The 21,274-nt window shown below is 37.8% G+C and overlaps 1 protein-coding gene across 1 annotated transcript in view; it reads left to right on the top strand.

The window, feature by feature from the left end:
- Abca12 (ATP binding cassette subfamily A member 12) overlaps positions 1-21,274 on the top strand; it is a 170,215-nt gene that overhangs the window by 7,699 nt on the left and 141,242 nt on the right. The window contains exon 2 of the mRNA XM_003474203.4: positions 6,296-6,389. Within this exon, the coding sequence (XP_003474251.2) occupies positions 6,296-6,389 (94 nt within the window). The remainder of the gene's footprint in view (positions 1-6,295; positions 6,390-21,274) is intronic.

Genomic DNA, 21,274 nt, shown 5'->3' with positions numbered 1-21,274 from the left:
TTCTCTAAGATTATGATTGCATGAAGGACCATTTTAGACATTTTATTTTTGTTTTCAGAGTTAGGTAAACAATCTTTGTTGAAATTCAAAAATTGTTTTCATATTTAATAGCACTTGGTTTTGACATTATCAACTTCAAGCCACTCTACTCCAAGTGGTACAAATTTAAATATTTACAGAGGAAAGATAGTTAATGTGACCACGTGAAATGTACCAAGCTAGATGGCATCTTGATATGATGGCACATTCCCTGTTTTAAGGCATCAAAATCCTTTTAAAAATCACCAGGGCAATAAAATCTGTGCATGATAAACAGAATCATGATAAACAGAATCTCTGTGAATTTAATTCAGCCAAATTTTACCACTTTATAGCCTCTGCTCTAGGAAGACCAACGTATAGTAACTAAACTTACAGAGTCTCAAAATGATATTTTAAAGTAGTTTCTTAATTTTTAAAAAATATGTAGTAAAGCTTATTAGTTTTAATGCTACCAGATCTTATTTTCTTCTTTGCATTTTAGCAAAAGGATAAGAAAATAATAGCAATGTTAAACACAAATAGAATCAGATAGACGAACAGGAGTTAGAATAAAGGCCTGGAGCAGAAATGATCTAAATTGCGATTATATGCTTTGCTCAGTTTTTCAGAAAATTAAGTGTGAGAGATTTTCAAAGTTTGAAACAACAGTTCTTTGTAAATGCACACGCAAATACTGCTAGTTAGCTGAATTCACTGAACAGGTACCACAGATCAGCTGTCAATGAAAATTTGGGAGTGAATTTATGTTTGATTGATTTGATGAATTGCTTTAGTTTAACTTCTAACTTTGAGTGAATGACTCCCAGACTGTAGGGTCACTAAATTGTACTGTGGTGTCATCATTAATTCCTCCAAATTGAATGCCTGTATACAGTTGTACTGAAGTTTCTGGACACGAAACTCACCTATTCTCTTTTCCTGGCTCATCATCTTTTGTTCTATTTTTTAAAAGATTTGCATGGATTTTCAAAAATACTTTTAGAGGTCTTTAAAATAATTTTTAAATAACAATTTTTTATTTTGAAATAATTTCAAGTTTAATGAAACAGTACAAATAATGCTTCCTTCCACAGCCATTTGAGATGGGCCCCCTATTACTTGGATGCTTCAGTATGCACATAAACCATTAGCATCATCAGATCCCCTGATCACCCCAGCTCTGCCAGGTGTCAGAACTGTCCCAGATGCTACTGGATGTCCCATTTCCACGTGTGCCTTCTCTTTCCATCTAGAGCAGTCTCTTGGCTTCTCCTTGACTTTCAAGACCAAGACACTCTTGAACCTTCCTGACCAGTTGCTTTGTAGAGAATCTGTTGTTTTTCCATTTTAAATGCCAGTTTATCCATAGTTTACAAGAATATCACAGAACAGGTGTTGTCTTCTGCCCATTGCATTCCATCAGGCAATCCCTGTGTCCATTTATCCCATTTTGTGGGGAAATGTTTTCAGACTACATCCATACTCTTCTCTTCATGAAGACTTTGATTCATTTGTCTGCTTGCTTATGCATTTAATTTATATCTGCTTAGACTCCTAGTTTAGACTCATGTATCTGCATTGATTTGTAGTTCAGTCAATCATATACTATTATAGAGTATTTTAATATTTGAACTTGATCAATAGTCAAGGCTGATGCTGGATTTGTCCAGAGGCTGGTGTTTGTATTTATGGATGTATTCTCATTTTTCCTTGGCAGTCTTGGAGTGGCATATCTATTATCCTAACCCTACCAATTATCTGTATCCCATTTATTTAGTTAGTTATCTATCTTTCTCTGTTTTTTTTCCTTAATTTTTTTAAATGTTAAAGATAGTAAAATCTAGCAAAACAAGACAGAACAAAGCCAACCAGAACAATGCAGCAAAATTAGTATGGAACTTCAAAGCAGGATACCAGGATAACAATAATAGTTACCTTAATATATCTTGTTATATTCACAATAGTTGTCCATTCCATCAGGTATAGCAAAATCAAACCAAAAACAAAACACTATAAAACTAATCAAAACAGAATATTTAATAAAGCAAAACAATCAATCAGAACAAAGCAAAACAGTGAAAACAATAGTGGCCTTCAAAGAGAAGCAAGAAGGAGATCCCCCATATTTGCTATATTGCATACTGTCATCCTCCCAAGAGATGCTCAGACCTCTGGCCCCAGGTCAGCATAATCGACCCAGCAATACAAGTATTTAGTTGCTTTACCTACCTAGTTGCTATCAACTCAGGCTGTCCTGGGAACCACTGGGTTGCTAACAGCGGGGGTGGTTGGCAGTGCCCCGTGGGCTCATGGGAGGTGCTGACTTTTCTTTCCCTGAACCAGCCTACCAGGAAGGCTGGCTGATTGATTTCTTGGTTGGTCCCCCAAGTCCCAGCATGGCCGGTTCTTGGGAGCACACTGAATTCTTGACTTCTTTCTCTTTTACAAATATTCTCTAGCTGTGGCCAGATTTTGTAACACCCAAATAGCAATGCTCACAGGTTATCTCAAGATGTCCACTAAAAGAAACCAGCATTAGCCAGGTGTGGTGGTGTAGGCCTGCAGTGCCAGAATTCTGAGAAACTGAGGCAGAAGTGTTGTGAATTCAAGCCCAGTCTGGGAAGCTAGCAATTCTTAGAAAAATGAGTATTTTCAGGGATGGGATAAAGACAGTACAAAATGAGGCCTAAAGAACTTGTGGAATCAGAAAGTAGGTAATAAGTAACACGTGCATTTATATTACATTTCAACTCTTTCTACATTCTGGAAATGTGCAGTTTATGCCTATATTGTTAATTGTAACCCAAAACTGCAGAATTCGTCTAGTTTCTTTCTCTTCCCTGTTTATAAGTCCCGTCATGGGGAAGTTTTTGGTCAGCTTCTCCACATAAAACTAATCACTTGCTGCTGCTTCCGCCTTCTCTTCTGACATCTTCACCTTCTAGGGGCTCTGAGACCCACATCTGCCTGCATCAGTGAGGTCTTCTTTGTTCTGTTGGGGACCTGATTCCCCCATTGGGTACTATGCCTCCTCTAGTTCTAGAGAAGAGTCTCGTCTCACAAGACACTTGAGGACTTTTCCACTCAGTTTTTCAGGAAGGGAAGGGGAAAACAAAGAACAGAATGGACCTCTCAGCAGAGAATAAACCCTGGAACAATCAGAGAACTCACTGAAGAATTTCTAAACTTTTCAGTGTGTATATGTTTTTAGATGCTATCTTGCAGGGGAATAAAATACAAATAAGGTATAAAGGTAATGAGATAATTAAAATGTTAGCAAAAATACTAACCCTTTAAAAACCTAGGTTGCTATGATAATATTTAGAATGATATTGGAGGCAATCTTGGCACTATAAAAATGTAAACCTTGTTTGTTTTTTGCTTTTGTGATTAATTTGTCAGTCTTTGCACCTCCAAGATCAAAGTGTGGACAGCTTTACATTTCTTATCCCTCTAAAATGGTGTGTAAACAGAGATGTTCTCGAATTTCTCTGACCCAGGAAAGCTTGTTTTAATAGATTTGTTTATGGACTGGTTGTGGTTTTTGACTTTAACAGAATACAAATTAAACTTTTCTGAGATAGACCACATTTTTTTCCTCTAAGTTTAGAACACATCTAAAGTTACTTTCTGAATTTGCTAAAACATCCTTAAAAAAATTCAATTGGATCAGCCAAAGCATAATTTAAAGATATCTGATAGCATATGTCCCCTGTTTGAAAGCCGGTCTTCGTTGGTGTTGGTATGTATGAATTCTCCTGAAGTTGCCACAGAAAATGAATATTCTCTCCTAAGAGAGCTGTGATGCACTAAGCCTGTTCAGAGGAGCACTTTCTTTAAAGAACAACCATGGCCTCAAATACCAAACCGATAAATTTTCAAACGTTAATTTTTTACCCTTATTTCTTTATGGTCTACATTTCAAATGAGTCACATAAAATATGAGTGGTTCCTTGTATCAAGGATATTTGAAGAACGGACTTTAATTTTACCTCTTAGAGACTGGGCTAGAGTAATAGATCAGCTCGTATTTCTGTGGTGCTCATACTTTTCCAGAACTCTGTTGGGCAGTGTTTTCTTTTTTGTGTCTAATGGCAACACAATAATTATAAAAAATCCTAGTGTATACATGTTGAGGTTCAGATCTTTGATGTCTATTCTTCTTTCCAATTTATATGTATTATGCATGTAACTTTGGGCAAGTTATGTTGGTCTTCCTTGCTCAGAGAATAAAACAGGCGAGTTTTATTTTTATTAGATCACAAATCCTTAATATGTTTGACGCCATAATGTCTTTGGCAGTCTGGTAAACCTTATGGCCCTTCTAAGAATAATGTTTTTAAACTAATAATAAAATAAAATAAAATGTATTACAAATAAGACTAATTGCATTACCACTCAGTTATCAAAATATTAAAGAAGTGAATTTCTGCATATTATGGCAAAATGTATTTATTTTAGGATTAATTACAATGCCATTAATATTGTAATATTAAAGACAAGGTCAAGTGGTAAAGTCATGGGCACCATAACTAGCATAATGATGTAAATAGCACTTTGGGATATTTGTAATAACCTTCATGTGATTTTAAAATATCTATGATTTCTATTGGTGACAAAGTTACAAATACTTGGAATAACAACACTTTGTGCTTCCTTGCCTATGTTCACCATTTGTGGAAATTTTAATTACAAATGAGAAAATAAAAATATAGTTTTTAAAGTCCAAAGTTACAAGTGCCCTGATATCTATTAAAGTCTCACAGAAACTTTCAAACAAAATATTCTAAGACTTTATTGATAGCCTTGCTAATAAGATGGGATAGAATGGAGCTAGCTCCATTCTGATCAAGGTGTACAGTCCGTGGACCAGCAGTATCTCCTAACTTGGAGCTTGTTAGAAATGCAGAGTCTCAGGCCCCACCTCAAATCCAAAGAATCTAAATCTGTGTGGCTCAGTGCACATTTTAGATTAAGCAGTCTGGCCTGTCTGGGTGCATTTCACCAATGAGCAAATCAGACACCTTAGAATCCCTTAGACCTATGGTGAACTTTTAAAATTTTTTCAAACTTGCCTTTACACTCAAAGTCTAACAAGTTGGCAATAAGCTTACCGTTAACGAAAATAGTGCTCTTTGATGTACAATAGAAATTGCAGTAGAAATTTTAGGTTAGGAGATAGTGAAGCATCAATAATAGATTGACTTTCGATTGCTTCAATACACTGAAGAGCCCTAGGTGGAAAGTTTGAGATTTGCCAGAAGAAATTGGCTCTGAAAAATGTAAGAGAAAGCCAAGTCTGCCTGCATAACCATGCTGAATGATGGTTTCAACTCTAACTTTTTAAAAAATAGACAAACTTCATTCTCTATGGTTTGGTTGGAGTACTGTAACATTTGCATATCCCAGTTAATGTTCTTGTGAATGTATGTTTTTCACTGCTCTGATGCCATTTTTATAGGTCTATAAAATGCTAAGCAGTTAGCGACTTTCGAACAGAATCGATTGTTTACAGAGAGAAAAAGCGGCTCCTAACGTGCCCTACAGTGAAATTCTCTGATACTGATTTGGAGCACCTATTTTGCACCAGGGAATGAAAACTCAAGGTCCTTACCATAAAAGAGCTACCTCTTTACTTTGGGAATCAGGCAAAGAACATTGTTGACTGTGACAGTGTGTTAAATTCTATGATAGAGGCAGCTACAGGATGTTTACAGTAGTTTGCGAGGGGGAGAGGACTGTTGGGAGATTGTAAAGAGCTCTGAGTGCTCATCCACTCCTCGACTCAGTCATTCATTGTGTTTGGTCATTCAGTCACTGATTTGTTCAACGGTGTTTATCGATCCGTTACTCAGGCTTGTACAGTGGTCTTCATGGCTGAGCATGGCACTGGAAATGCTAAGATAGGTACCTCTGCTGGGTTTTGTATGGCCTATGGGAAATATTTAGTGTCGTTCAACCGGCAACTGTGAAATTCCAGGTTTTTAAGTAAGCAAGTTGCTGGTCGCATTTGAATTTTAAGATAATCATCCTTGAAACAGTCATAGAATTGACCAGAGAGGGAAATTCAGAAGAATATTTCAAGGTGTTAATCCTGGAACAATCATTCTTGTGAAGTCTTTCATATTTAAAAAATTCCTTTCTTAATAATGTTTGTAGACAAATACCCAACTTGTGTTTGAGTATTGCGGCGTGGCAAACTCCTTGAACTTAGTATTTTTCTCTTTTGTTTTATTCAGCAACATAACTAACATTTTGATCTGTTATTTTGCAGTTTTGGACACTTGTCTTGATCTTATGGCCCGTCATTATTTTCATAATTTTGGCTATCACCCGGACAAAATTTCCTCCAACAGCCAAACCAACTTGTAAGTAGACGAGATTTATTTGTTTCCCCAACTTTTGGATATTACTTAATATTTATTTTGATACTGCTTCAATGTTTCATGCTAAAATTTTTGGAGTAGCTTCCACTTGTATTTCTGTACACAGTTGTATGTTTTTTTTCTCCCACTTTTTCACACCAAAACGTTGGATCTATAATATTTACCTAGAAAAATAAGAATCATGTAGAAAGCAGAATATATTTTTAAAACTTTCACAAAATTTCAGTTCATTTATTATTTGTATCATGAATGTTATCGCATAGCATAACTGACAGCAATCTCATTCTGAATTATTCTTTACTTTCGTAGGTGAAGCCATAGGTTTGCATTTGATCAAGTGAACAAGAGAAATACAGAGAACTGTAAATTTTTGCTTCAAGGCTGATAGTTGAATAGTAGAAACTTGTCAGCGTGTTTTGTCTACAAGAAGATTGTTTTCTAATTAGAGCTGTTTTAGTTTCATATTGTCACTGACAAATTCTGAAATAGAACGCTCAGCTTAGTACATCACTTTCTTTGGGGCACAGAACAGAATTACAGAAAGAATTCAGAGAAACACTCAGAAGTGATAGGTTGAGGTTTTTACATCCAGTAATTAGAACATTGTTGTCTTAGATTTTGTTTCTGTTTGCAATCAGTTTTCTTAGTAAAGGAGTAAAAATTGAGTTATATATTTCAAGTTTACTAATGCAGCCATCACCAACAAAGTTTTTTATAAATCAAATTTTTGTAAATCAGTTTGTATTTCAAGTAAATTATAGTAATTGACTACATAAAAGAATACAGTGCTGAATTACTTTGTAAAGAGGGTAACAAGCTTGTGCCTTTTTAGAACTACCTAGTCCTATCAAATAAGAACCTCATTTGAATCATGCACATTAGGATAATTCAAAAGAAAATATCAACTCAATTAGAGTAAAGCATGTAAGCTTTTGGTGCTACAATAAGTAATTCCTAGATTTGAATAACACCTTCTTTTTGTAAAGGATTTCTACACAAGTCATTATATAGAGTTGTTGGTGAGATTTGATTAAAACATGAAAGCTCTAAAATTTTATTCTTTTCATAATGAATATATGTTAGCTTTTTAGAACAAATTGATCTCATTGTGTGCTATTGGAATTTATGAATTCATCTATATCTCAGCCTATAAGATGTATGAAATAATGTATGAGTTTGGAAGTAATAGTTCAACATATAAGTAGTGCAAATACTCTGAAATATCCTGGTTTAAGATGGCAATCATTAATTTGCTAACAATATTGAAAGGGTTTTAATAGTTCCTTTAAATAACTCATCTTCACCGATTTCTTGTTTTTAAGGATTTCTCAGATACATAAAATTCCTCTTGTGAAATTTTTAGACAGAAATACAAGTCTGGGGACAACTCTTAAACTAATTGGTGCCAACTGATAGGATGTAGAAACCCATGGAGAAACTTATGTACTGCTTTTATAATTCTACTAAATTAGGATAAAAATACTGGAGAAATGGTGTAACAAGTCCCCCTAGACCTAATCTACAGGGCTTTCAGTAGAAAGACAACATTTAAAAGGTGATGAACAGCTTTTATTTTAAAACTATGGATCTATTATACTGCAATCATAATTAGCTTCAGAGTTACTGTAGGTAGAAAGAAAATTACAGGGTATTTCAAACACTGAAAGTGTGTTTGCTATTCTTTTAGACTGCATAAGTCTCACAGTGGAAACTAGGTTATTGGTTTGTTATCAGAACGAAAAGGTGCCCTCTTGCTTTCCATGAGAGTAACTTGGAATCCAGGAAGACTGTAGTTTGCCAAAATGTAATTATGCAGGACAAGGGAGAAGGAGATTGGAGATCACTTTTTCTTTTATTTTGGTAAATAAGAGCCAAAATATTATGTCCTGTTTCAATTTACCTTATAATTAATAGAATGTAAAGTGTACATTAAATTATAATTTTATAAAATTACTGTTTGTAGAATGATTCAAAGAATCCTTAGGAACAGTTAGTTCCTTTCTCTCGTGTTATAGAAAGAATGACTTCTAGATGATTGCTGGGATGTTTTTACTGATTTAAAAATTATTCTTGTGTTTCTTTGGTTCTCATATCTAGCTACAATATTGGAAGATTAGAACTGGCTCTAAATAATAGTACTTTTTTTTTTTATCATATATGGCATGCCAACCACTTAATTTGGTGGTGACTGTATTGTTCATTTTATCATTGAGCAAATTAATGTACAGAGAAACTAAGCCACTTGACTAAAGTGCCAAAATGAAGAAGTGGTGCTGTCAAGATGGGAACCTAAGCTGATTCCAGACTCTGATTTTAAGTTCTTGGGCTAGGGGTGAGGTATAACTCAGTAGCACAGTGGCTGCCTGGCAAGTGTGAGATCATGAGTTTGATTCCCAGTACCCCTTCAAAATTAAAATAAAAATTCTTAGGCTAACGTTTCTTACATTTAATTTTTTAGTACTAATTTTTGTGTTGTATCCCTTCAATTTAGTAAAACAGGACTAAGGATTAGACATTGAAATGATAAGCAATTCTTTGTCTCTATCATGAAGTAAAAACATTGGAGAGGAGATGCGAGGTCTCAGCGTTACCCTCAGTGTTGGTGGCAGTGTGAGGTGCTTTCTCTATGTGACTAATTCTCTGTGTCGCCATAGAGCAGTATCAAGACAGGTCCTGTTTCAGAGTTAAACTCTTGTCTAGCTTACAGGGCTGGTTGGGCAGCAGAAAAATGAAGATGACACTTTAGACCACAACCCTAGTTGAAACTTGGCCATGCTGAGAAGAAGGGTTGTAATTTCACTGATACATTCTGCTCCCAGAATAGTTAGGCTGGTCTGTAGAACTCAATAAATCATTCAGAAAAAAATAGTTAACTCTCTCATAGTGTCTTTTTTTAAAAAAACAGAAATGATATCTTTTTTGGAAAATGTTGTTATAGGTTATTAATTGCTATGTGTTTATTTATTTTTTGAATCACACTCAGGAACTCGCCCTTGCCTGGCAGGCGCTGTGCCACTGAGCTAAATCCCGGGCCTTGCTATTTTTTTTAAGTTTCTTTTTCTACATTATTTTTCCCCCAATCAGATGTCATTGGTACGTTTTAGGTGTTTTGACTGATAGGCATCTGGAAAAGTTGGGATTTTTGGTAGACCAGAAAGCAGCCGCCCAAGAGGCCAACCAGCACATACCACTGGCTTTCGGTATCGCCTGCCTGCATTCACTCCCTGTGTGTTGCAACAAGCAGCTTAGGTAACTGGGCTCTCTGGACTGTAAATCCCCAGTGAATGAAACCTCCCCAAGCTGGCAAGGAGGCCCTGATGCTTCTCATTCACACGGGGTGGAAGTAGGCTGAGGCGCCAAGTTAAAAGTCATTCCAAACTCTTGCAGTCTCTGCATGCAGTAACTTGCTGAGAGGCAAATTGCAAAGCCCAAACACCAGCTTCAGAGCAAACACAAAGAAAGCAACACGGACCCCTCCGAAATGCATTCGGACTGAGCCTACCTGAAATGGCAGCGTGTTTATCTCTTTTTCATACACACGTATGTACATATGTGCACACATACATACATAAGAAAGTCCAGGAAGTGGTTCTTAAGTGTTTCAGGATTATCTTTTCAAAAACAGTAAAATCCTGCCACCGTGAGATACGCAGATGCCAAAGGATGCAGTCATGTCAAACAAGGTGTTACATTTTATGGTGACGTGAGTGGAAAACAATGTTTTTCAATTCTTAAAAATATCACTGAAAGTATGATGGAAATTACACTGTGAAAATATGATCATACACTGGATGAAACTCCATATACTTTAAGACTGTCAACTTTTCACATCTCTGTTCACTCAGAGGATAGAAATTCAATGCACCATACATTTGAAAATAGTGACTGGTCGGTGGAAGAAGCCAACCGAATTATATCCAAATTTCTGTTACCCAGGGTCATTCTGATTGCCATCCATCTATGTATGACTCAACCCACTTTTGTAAATCCAAAGTCGCCTGACTTCCTAGCATGGCTTTTGATGCCAAAGCATACTTTTTGTCTTCAGAGATGTATACAGATAATAATAAGGGCGGACAAGTGTTGCGTGTCAAACATCGTGCCAAGTACTTCGCATATATTATCTTGGTTGATAACATATAATTTTCTGAAACTATTTTAATGATAAGAAAGCTGAGGCACAGAAATGTTAAGTAATTGACCAATGCGCACATGTTTATTATGTTCCAAAGCCTGGATTTTGACCAGTTTTTTTCCTGCAGATGGGTGGTGTTATCTAGGTCTTGGGTATCAAGAGTGGCGATCCTACAGCCTGGCTAGCATCTCCTTTTTGTTTCTCATGCCATCTGTTAGTGTGATTATAGATTCAGTTTGGTTGGGAAGTGAGCTCTGAGGCTTTTCTACTCATCAGCAGGTCTAGGAAAAGGCCTGAGGGGGAAAACTGAAGTTATTGATTAACTGGCGGCTTGTGGGATCCATGCGAGTTGTTCTGCCCTGTGATGCCTGAATTGCTGGGAGGAAGCTATTGCTAGGACGGTGTTGAAAGAGCCTCTGCGGTACCTCACAGGGAGGGCTGTGAATGTCAGAGGGGTGAAGCTTTTCCTGCTGGCTTCTTCTGTGCAGTGTATCTGGGGAAGAAGGAAAGACTGGGGCATGTGTAAGGAATTCCAGGGTGTATCTGCCCCCCACACACCCTGGTTCAATGATAATAAAAATTGAGGGACTCACGGTGAAAAATTTTGTTTACTGTCTTGATCAGATCAAATTGATGGATTGATCCTGGTAGTAAAAGTGAACTCAGTTGTCTTTTCTACTTGTCAGCAGGTGTAGGGGGAAAAAAAATAAAAGAAGATTGAACTTAATGATTGATTAGTGATTTGTGGGATTCACATAGGTGGTTAGGTCTATGAGAGACGTTTTTGTGCTGGGAAGACCAGGATGTATCATCATTAATCTGCTGGGAACGGCCCCATCCGATTTCTCCATTCTCCTGAGTTCCAGAAACACCAGTCAGTCTCCCAAGTTAGAAACACCTGAGTCATCTTTGACTTCTCCCTTTCCTTCACGGGCCGTGACCGCTAGCTTCAAGTCAGAATCCACCTTATGAAACGAGTCACCCTTTGGTCCAAGATTCTGTTATCTCAGGCTTGGGTTGCTCTGGAAGTTTAGCGAGCGTGAGTGTGTGAGTGTGTGGTTGTGTTCAACCTTTAACTCTTTGCACATCTCAACATCTAATAATTTCCCTAAAATATTCTTCGGGTCTACTGGGTTTCGCTACCTCTTTTTTGACTTTCAAGCCCTTCACCAGCAGCATTCTTTCAGCTTGATCTTGTTTCTCTTCTGCAGTAGGAAGCCTGTGCTTAAAGAGCAGGGTCCCATCCTGTGCTGCTTCCCACCTCAGGGTGGGTGCTCACGTCTCCTCTGGGTCTTTAGAACTTACGCTCACATGTAAGCCCCTACCTGCCTTGGTTGGCCACTCAGACTCCAGGCTTCACTCTCCCTCTCTCTTGTTAATATATTAGCCTAGAACTGCATTTGCAGGCTTAATTCCTCCTTCTTGACCCACTCATCAGGTGGTACGTTGGTAGCAAAAATCATAGCATCGAACAGGACTCAAATCACACTCAGCGTGATTTCTGATACAGGGAACAAAGTAGAAATCCCGAAAGAGGTTGGAGAACCAGTCAAAGGAGCTCAAAATTTGATACAGTTTAAAATTTACTCAAAGATGGAGAGTTTAAAAAAAACCCACCTCAGTGTGAACAGAAGATGGGTATGGGGCAAACAACTTTTTATGGGCTGATTTTTACTTCTCAGAGATGAGAATGAATCTGATTATACTGTCAAAAAAGTCACAATCCTCCTGTCCAGAGAGGAAAATAATTATAGAACCCCATTAATCCTCCTCTTCTAGATCACCCAGGAATTCCCATCACTAATACTTGAGGATTCTGAATGGATAGGAGACATTTTTTGTAGGAGATTTTATAGTCTGCTTTTTGCTAAAGAGGTTTTTAGAAACTGCTAGAACAGATTTGTTTTATTGTTGTTGTTAATTTCACAGTTAAGGCCTTTTCCTTAGATCAGTGCTTAAAGACTTTTCTGGAAATCTCACCACTTTTCTATCCGGCAACGTGGGTTCTGTGAGATACAAGCAAGGAGATACGGGAATTAAATTCAGATTGCTTCCTCCAGAACTTTGCCCTGAGCTGTCTGAGACCAGTGGTGGGAGGACAGTGAATGTGAACACGGCCCTGCTCAGGGATGGCTGCAGGTCCAGCCAGCGATTGTCCACCTCCCCCAGCTCCTGCCTTGACTCTCAGGCAGTGCAGCTGGACACACCCTAAACCCAAACCTTTTGGACTCAGGGCATAGAGTTGTATCAGAGAACTGAAACCCCTCTGAGTACAATGAAACTAAGTTTGTCAAATAGAAAAATAAAGACACAATAGCTGTTGGTTACCATTCTGTGTCATCCCCATTTGGGGAGATCTTCCTGCCAAGCTTCCCAAAGGTGAGGTCAACACTGAAATCGGTGGAGGAGGAGGTAACATGTCTTGTTTTTCTTGTATTTTCTCTTTCTCTCCTTTCACAAAAAGCAGGGGGTTTCCTGTTCCTCTCAGGTGGGGAATATTAATACCCAATCTACATGATGACTAAAGATGAATGATTAATTATTTTAAACTCTTTTACTAACACCATAACATCGCAGAGGTTCCCAGTATCAGATGGTGTTCCCAAGCTCCCTCTGATTCTGAGAGCCAGACTTAGAAAAATCATTTCTGCTCGTTTCCCATCGCTTACCCTGGAGCGCAGAGCTCAGACACAGGTGAGGCGCTGGCTGCATGCTTGGGTGACCATGTTTTCCCAAGTGACTGTTTCATTAAAACTTTCTTCTCAGAGTCACCCCGAGAACCCAGCCATTTTAGGCTACTCTCACTATTCAAATCTTCTCATTCTTTTTGATTAGGTCATATGATGTCCTTTGTCTTTGATAAATGAACCAGTGTATTTTTAGAGCGAAGTAGCCTTCATGGAAGAAAATGCCATGGCACACAATATCCTCCAACTTCCTGGTGAGTTAGGATTTCACTGTGATTAGAGTAAGAGCATCCTATAATATTTTCATATTTTAGAGCATTAATGTCTTTATTTATTTGGGTATGTATTTCCCAATTTATATATACACACAAGGTTGTTATCATTGGGAGAGGTCATATAGACCAGACAGCACTGAATCCAGGCCAGCCTGCCTTGGATAGAAACTGGGGACAAGTCTGCTGGATCTCCGTGCCTTGATTTTCCTGTCTGTGTATTGGAGCTAATTAGAACATCTCCTTTATTGAGCTTTGTAAGAATTCAATGAGTAAAGAGCTCTGAAATACTTAGAAAATTGCTTGGCACATAGTGACAGACACCTTGGCCCTAAATAGTATTTTCATATTATAATTGTTCACATTATGTTACACATATATGCATATGTAAATTATGGCTTCATTTATTGAATATCGTTAATACAATTAGTGTCTTGCTATGGTTTAATGAAGAGGAAACTGACATTCAGAAACTTTGGAAGGCTTGACTGAAGTTTCCCATTCTCTTGTCATCATCAAAGTTTAAAGGACACCTCTCAGGTGTCCTAAGTCTGGCTGAGGGAAGCCAGAAGTCCTTGAGGCAATCAAGTTCAGAGGAGAGCATAGGTATTTCTGATATGATAATGAAATGTGAAAACCCCACGGTGGAGGCAGGTCCAGAAGCAGTTAGAAAGTATGATGGACTCAGCCTTGCCCAGGGGTCAGCCGGGACTAAAGCCAGGCTAGTGCAGAATTCAAGAGGAGGTTGGTGAAAAACTCAGTGAGGGACGGGAACTCGCGTGACGCCAGACCAGACATTCTGCTGCAAGAGAGAAGTTGCGGACCAAGACAGCCTCCATTTGGCTTGAGGAAAGGGTTTTTAAGGGTTGTTGGGAGAGGGGCTCTGCAGGTACCCTCCTGGGTCGGGCTGACTTTTGCAGCTTGAATGGTTCTGGGAAGTTTCCGTTCTTGTAGCCCAAGTGCAGGGAACAGGGTGACGACCTGGGAAGTTTCTTTTCTTACAGTCCAAGCATGAACAGGCTCTGGGGGCGGGCTGACCCGTTACTGAGTGTTTAAGATCAGTTTTATTGCAATACAATTACTTCAAAAATCAAAATCATTGCAGAAACTTCAGAATGAACAAAATATCAAGATTTAAAATAAAATTAGGATCCGGGTTGTGGATTTCTCCTTTGCTTTGGGCTTCCATGCAGCTCACGAAGCACTGCCTACGGCAGTCTCAGAATAGTTTTGAAGGGTGAGCAGGACTTCTTCGCCAGGTAGACGACTAGCACCTTTGTGTTTCTTATCAAGTACAAATAACATGGGAGAACAGAAGACAAGAGCTTGGAGTTTGTCTGACAAGCAAAATAAAGATGGTAAAGATCTATTTAGTCAATCCCCAAATCATTAGACTTTATTTTGAAGTGTATGAGAAGCCTCTAGAATCTTTCACTAAGTTAATTTTATTTTTAAAATTTTATATACATTTCTGGCCAAGCTCACTAATAAAAAATTAAATAAAGCAATACAAGTTTCCACACTCTAAAAAAGTGGGAGATCTACATAACCTTGCCACTGACTTCATTAATATTTCAGTGTACGTATTCTCAGACATTTTCCTGTCCTCACACTAAGAGCACACTCATATGTGTGTACACAAAAGCACACACGAACGTTGGGATCAGACAGTGTTTTGCAGCAGTGCAGATGGTAGATGAAGCAAGTGACAGGACGAGGCATGAAGTTGGAGGGCAGGAACTCCTATTTCAGGTTTCCTTCCTATGATCTTATGACTGCCCTGCAAATGCCTAGAAATGTCCATCATATCTAGCTGTTTCCCCAGACTTTTAAAAAATACTCCTTTCTCTAGTTCCTTACTTTCCATATTTTAAAATTCATATTTCTTTTAAAAAAATACAGAATTACCCTTTGTAATTTGGAAATTTCCAGTGTGAAGTTAGACATAACTTCCCAGTTTCATGCTGTCTAAGTGAGATACACACAATTTAGGACAGGTGGGGGGACAGGAAGAGCAGCTCACTAAAGAGAAAGTAACACAGAAATCATACACTTTCCTACTTGTCTTTTCTCTCAACTTTGTGACCTACAGATAGATGTAGCCGATCACTTGACCTTAATCAAAATGACCTCAGTATGCCGAATGAAATAGACCCATGGCCTTATCCTCAGGCACCAGTTGCATTTGGTGTTGGTAATCAGGGTAGATGGGGCAGTGCTGAGGACCAGATAGCTCATTTTTAAAGAACTCCTTAAGTGATTCTTACGTGACTTCGAGTTCAAAAACTATCTTTTCCTTGATTTTCAACTATCTTTTAAAAATTTTTAGATTCATTTGCATTTTTCACCAGCTCACCACAGTGAATATAAACCAGGGAATGGATTTAATTTTTAAAAAATAATTTCATAGAGCTTGCTGTCATCTGAGTTGTCCTGCAGGAGTTCAATGACTGCTACCACTCACCGCTTCATTCATCCCTGAGTCTTCCACTGTAACCCTTAGGGTATCAGAAATTCTGACTATTTTTCATGTCTTCCGTAGAAGATAACATTTTCAGAACATTTGAGAGGAGGAGAAAGCCTCCGTTCAGAGGGTACTGTCAGATCGATGACAAAGGATAGAAATGTTCACAATTTCCTGAGCACATATTCCTCCAAAATGATTTCATGGTTAAGTTGCATGCCCACGGGAACTCAGTCTCACTTAAACAAGTGCTTCACACTCTAGCAGTATATAGGGCTGTGCTTCTGATTCCATAAATATCAAGAGAATGAGAAATGTCAGCATCGTTCCACTCCTTTGAAACTGCTGCCCTATGTGGAAATGATAAAATGACGCTCTGGAGATTGATTTCCATAAAAGATGTCCTTTGGGCTACGAAGATTTGGACGACTTCCTGTCCTCAGGTTGCTCACTGTCTAATGGTAGAGTGCAGAAACACACATGAAAGGCTGCGTGTCACTGTGGGCTTTCAAAAACTCAAATCCAAGTGAAGTGCAGTATTTGGTACAGTACTTTGCACATGACAGGAATTCAAATATTTATAGATCTAGAGGGATGTATGAGAACTGGGGTTATAACTCTGTCTGTCTGGAAAGTTTGAGATCGTGGGTTCAATTCCCAGTGCCCCCTCCAAAAAAGAGACATATGAGTACTCAGAAAAATAAATACAAAATAGGTACAACTACTATGCAAGTAGAAAAATAAGCACGAAATAAGTATCATTAGCAACAAAAAGTTGAATGCTAAAAACAAAGAGAAAAAATTGCTTTCAATTAGGATAACCACAAATTACTCCCACAAGAAGTGGAGGAGGCAGGAAAAGAAACACAGTTACCCCAGGACTTTATGCTTTTGGAAGGGAAAAAAATTGAAAATATAACAAGAAGTATAGGAGTATAGGAGGTTTTTAAGAAAGGAAAAGAGCACGCTTAAAGTCCTTGAGGGTAGATTCTCAGGGGTGACTGATTAAACAGAGAGACCATCTGACTAAAGGAGAGCGTGTTTTGCTGGAAAGTAAATGTGGGGTCAAATCATGTAGGATTTTAAAAACCAGACCTCAAACTGTGGGTTTTTATCCTGTAGCAATGAGAACAGTAGGAAGTTACTTAGTTTTATGTTTACTAACATGGAAGATAAACTAAAGGGAGGTAGAATGATTATTTACATCCATCTAGATGCACGTTCCCATCACAGGCTTTATGTTATCCATTGCTCTATAATAAATTTCTCCTGCCCCAAATTAATGGCAATAGTAGTCAACACTTATTGTGTTCAATTCTTGTGGATTAGAAACTAGGGTGACCTTAGCTACATAGCACTGTATCAGTCTTTCATAAGATCGCCATCAGGATTTTGATTAGTGCCGTAGCCTTGCAACTTGACAGGGCCAAGGTAGATGGCCCACATCGTCCAGCTGCTACTAACTGTTGGTGGATGGCCTCAGTTTCTCCCCACAGAGGCTTCTCTGTGGGTTGCTTGAGTACTTCGAGGATGAGATAATGACTGACTTTGCCTAGAACAAAAAATTCTAGAGACAATAGAGTAGATGTTGTCCTGGCAATCTCGAGCTCTTTAGCTATACTGCTTTTCTCGCGCCTAGCATGGTGTCTGCATCTGGAGGCACTCATCAAATAGCTTTTGAACTAAGACTGTAGGATAGATGAAGACATTTATTTTCAGAGATTTAATGACAAACTTTACTATGTGTTGAGGCCAAGATTTAATTCAGTCTGATTACACACATTCTCTTTCTAGTCACTATATGATCTAGCAAACAACCACTCATGCCTATTAGATCTGCTCACCTTGCTGTTGGCATAGCTAACAGAATTGTGCTCTGGATTATTGTCTGGCACTAGGAAGTCACCCTCCAAATATTTGTTGAACAAATGAATGAATTAGGAGCAGCAATAATTGAAAGGTAGAGGTATAAAGAAGTCTGTTGAAATTTACTCACAAGTCAATGGAAAATTGAGGAACACAGCGTGGAGTGCTTGTCTCTTGGGCAGGTTGTCATTTTGCCATGTTTATGGAAAGGAAACCATGTTTAAAGTTCAGAAGTTAGACACTAAGAGTATAGAATATATGGAACTCCTGTGGTTTGAGAAGATTTATGAACCACTCCTAAGAACCCCATGGAAAATGAACGTTATATTACTTTAGTACTGTTTTTGACACAATCTTTTAAAAAGTGAGAGTTTGTGGATGAGTGTGTGTGTGTGGGGGGGGGGTATAAATGTAGACCAGCTAGAATTCCTGCTACAGGAGTAGAATTATTTATTGACATTTAACCCACAAAAGTAAATGAGTGAATTATGGTACTACATGCTTTATATGATCTGTTGTATACCTTGTCATAAGAGTCTAACATGATTTATTCCAGAAAAATTTTTGTATCTAAATTAAATCTAAGTACTGGGCAGATTTCACTCACCTTCACAGAAATCTGTTAGCTTTAATGAACTGTTTTCAGATTTTCTGCTAAGCAGACATCTCAAAAACCAGAAAAGGAAGTACAAGGACTTCTTAAAACATGGATTATATTACTTTCAGAACTAGAATTTAAGCTTATTTTGATGGCTTATCTTTAACTTTATGTGGAAATCTGGCAATGACTATGTAATTCAAAAGGTAAATAGGAGAAACAAGAACACTGCATAGGCAGGATCAATTTAGGCTTATTTTTAAATCTGTGTTAACATTGGTAATACTAAGTACAGCCAAACCTCAAGGATGATAATCAATTCTCCTGAAATGTTACTGCAGATAACATCAAAATTTAGCTCAAATAAAATCTAAAGTGAGTGAACAATAATGAGATAAGGTTAATTTCAAGCATTAGAAAGTTTACTTAAAGCTGTTAGATCCATGACTCCAGTTCCCATTTTGATACATAGATTTCCAGACACCTAGATGAGCATAGTCCGTAGCATTTCTCTATCTATTAAACACTCATTTATTGTAGCACCATGTGGTTCTTAGAGTCACACAGATTTGTCAGATTCAAACATCAATAATGAAGTTGTGGTAACTCTAAATCCCATAAATCAGCTGTGGTAGTAGGAATATACATCACAAACACAAGAGGTTAAAAAAAAATCCCAAGATCTTTGAAGTCTAGAGAAGTGGGGCGAAGCTTCATATTGTAAATAGGATTTAAGTTGCATCCTGAGGAAGACTGGTAGAATAGTTAGATTTGCATGGAGAATAACGGAGAGTTTTTTTAAAGGAAGGAAGAAAGTGCACCAAATTCATGATGGGGAAGATATAAGGCGAGTGGTGTCACAGTGCCACTGAGAGTCTCATCTGAACCACCATCCACCTCTCATATGACACTGTGTTTTACTGAATACGTATGTACTTGTTTGATATCAGTATTTCTGGTCCTCTTTCATGAGGTCTGTCCCTCAGACTGTGCTACCAGATATCAGCCGTGGCTACTATGTAACCGACTAGCAGTAGATCCATAAATGGTACCACCTTCCCAGCATTAGATCCCACTGGGCAGTGAATTAGAATGTATGAAATAGGAGCAAGAGACCGAGTATTCATGGTAATAGGAATATGGTGTTTGGTACTTAATAATTGGATAGTTTGAGAAGATTAGGTCAGGGCTAGGAATGGCTGCAGCATGGAAAATAGTCATATAGCTACAGGCATTACAGTGGAAAATAATGAACTCTCTTGCTAATGTAATTAGAGAAGCAAAAATGGAGAAGATTAAATGATCTCAAAGATACTGGGAAGAAAAATACTGGAGAACTTGGTGGACACTGAATTTGTGAAACCTGAGAAATGGTTTAAAATAACTCACTCTTAGTTTTCAACCTGGGGATCTCAGAAAAAAAAGAACAGCAATAAGTAACAATGGTTCTTTATTTGCAATGCTGTCTTTCAATTCTTGTAATGTACTGAAAGCCTCATTATTGTGATTTTGACTTTGCAGTGAAAAAATTAAATTCTTAGAGAACTAAATACGGCCTGTAGGTCAAACTTCTAGGCATTTGATCAAGGTACTCAATTCAAGTACTAGCTTGACCTTCGTGACCTTGGAAAGTCCCTTAGCTTCTCAGTACCTCATTTGAGGGTAATGGAAGTACCTATCTCATAGCATTTACAGGAAATTAAATAAGAGAATGCAACTAATCAAATATAATCAGTCAATTCATGATATCTCAGAAGTACGCGTACAGTCTATATGGATATATAGTAAGTGTTCAATAAATGATTAGATAATTTCCCCAAGGCCAGAAGCTAGCAAGTTGAAGAGTGTCTAACTTTAAACTCGGTATTCTTGTGCATTCATTACACTGCCATATTGCTACTAGAGAACACTGTTACATTGCTATTAGAGACTGTGAGAAGATCAGTGGCTTATTAGTCAAAGAATCTCACTTGCTTATTGTAGTCCCTGATTTAATACTCCTTGGTCTGGTGTTTGGGAAAAAATAAGTTAATGGTTCTTATCTTCTGCCCTCCAAGTTACCCTACATTTTGACAAAGAGCATAATATTTTTTGGTTTTATTTTTGTATATGAGATCATATAGGTGAAATCATGCCAAGAGAGACACACTGAATAAAAATCCTCTTACTCCCGCAGGAGTGACACTGGGGGCAAAAATAAACTTGAAACATAGCTATAACTAATCCAATCAAGGATAGGCATTAATGCATGTTAGTTATTTCTGCTGTATGTCCTGGTTTCTATATTTGTATGGCCAAGATCTGGAGTACCAAAGTTTTCCTTCGATTTTCTGACCCAGAGTCATTCCTGTTCTTTTAAAATTTTGAAAAACTCTTTCATCCTTTTTAATGAGCATGACACTTAGAAGATGTTTAATAATTATTTATCAAATAAATAGATGGATAGAGACATGGATGTATGGATGGATGGATAGATGGATTGATGGACGGATGGATGGATATATGAATGACTGATAGAAGTTTCAAAAACATACTAACTTCTGTGTTGCCAACAGTCATCTGGGGAACCACTGTGATATCTCATCAACCCCTTCCAGCATTACCATGATAAATGCATGATGATATGCTAAATGAATAGTACTTTTTCAAGAACAGCGTCTTCTTTTTCATTTCTGTTGCCTTAATAAAATCAATTTTGGCTCTTCCCATTTATTAAAATATTAGCTTGGGTTGATGACAAATAGCCCTAGACTAAGACTCTGACACCTTCATTTTCATTTCTCCCAGTCAACTCATAAAAAACAAATCTAATCCAGCTCAGTTGCAGCTATTGACATCTAATGGG

Source organism: Cavia porcellus, unplaced genomic scaffold, assembly GCF_034190915.1.
Source record: "Cavia porcellus strain 051 isolate PalLab524CR breed Dunkin Hartley unplaced genomic scaffold, mCavPor4.1 scaffold_26, whole genome shotgun sequence".
NCBI lineage: Eukaryota > Metazoa > Chordata > Mammalia > Rodentia > Caviidae > Cavia > Cavia porcellus.
Note: the sequence above shows the minus strand (reverse complement) of the source record. Positions and strands in the feature narration are given on the sequence as shown.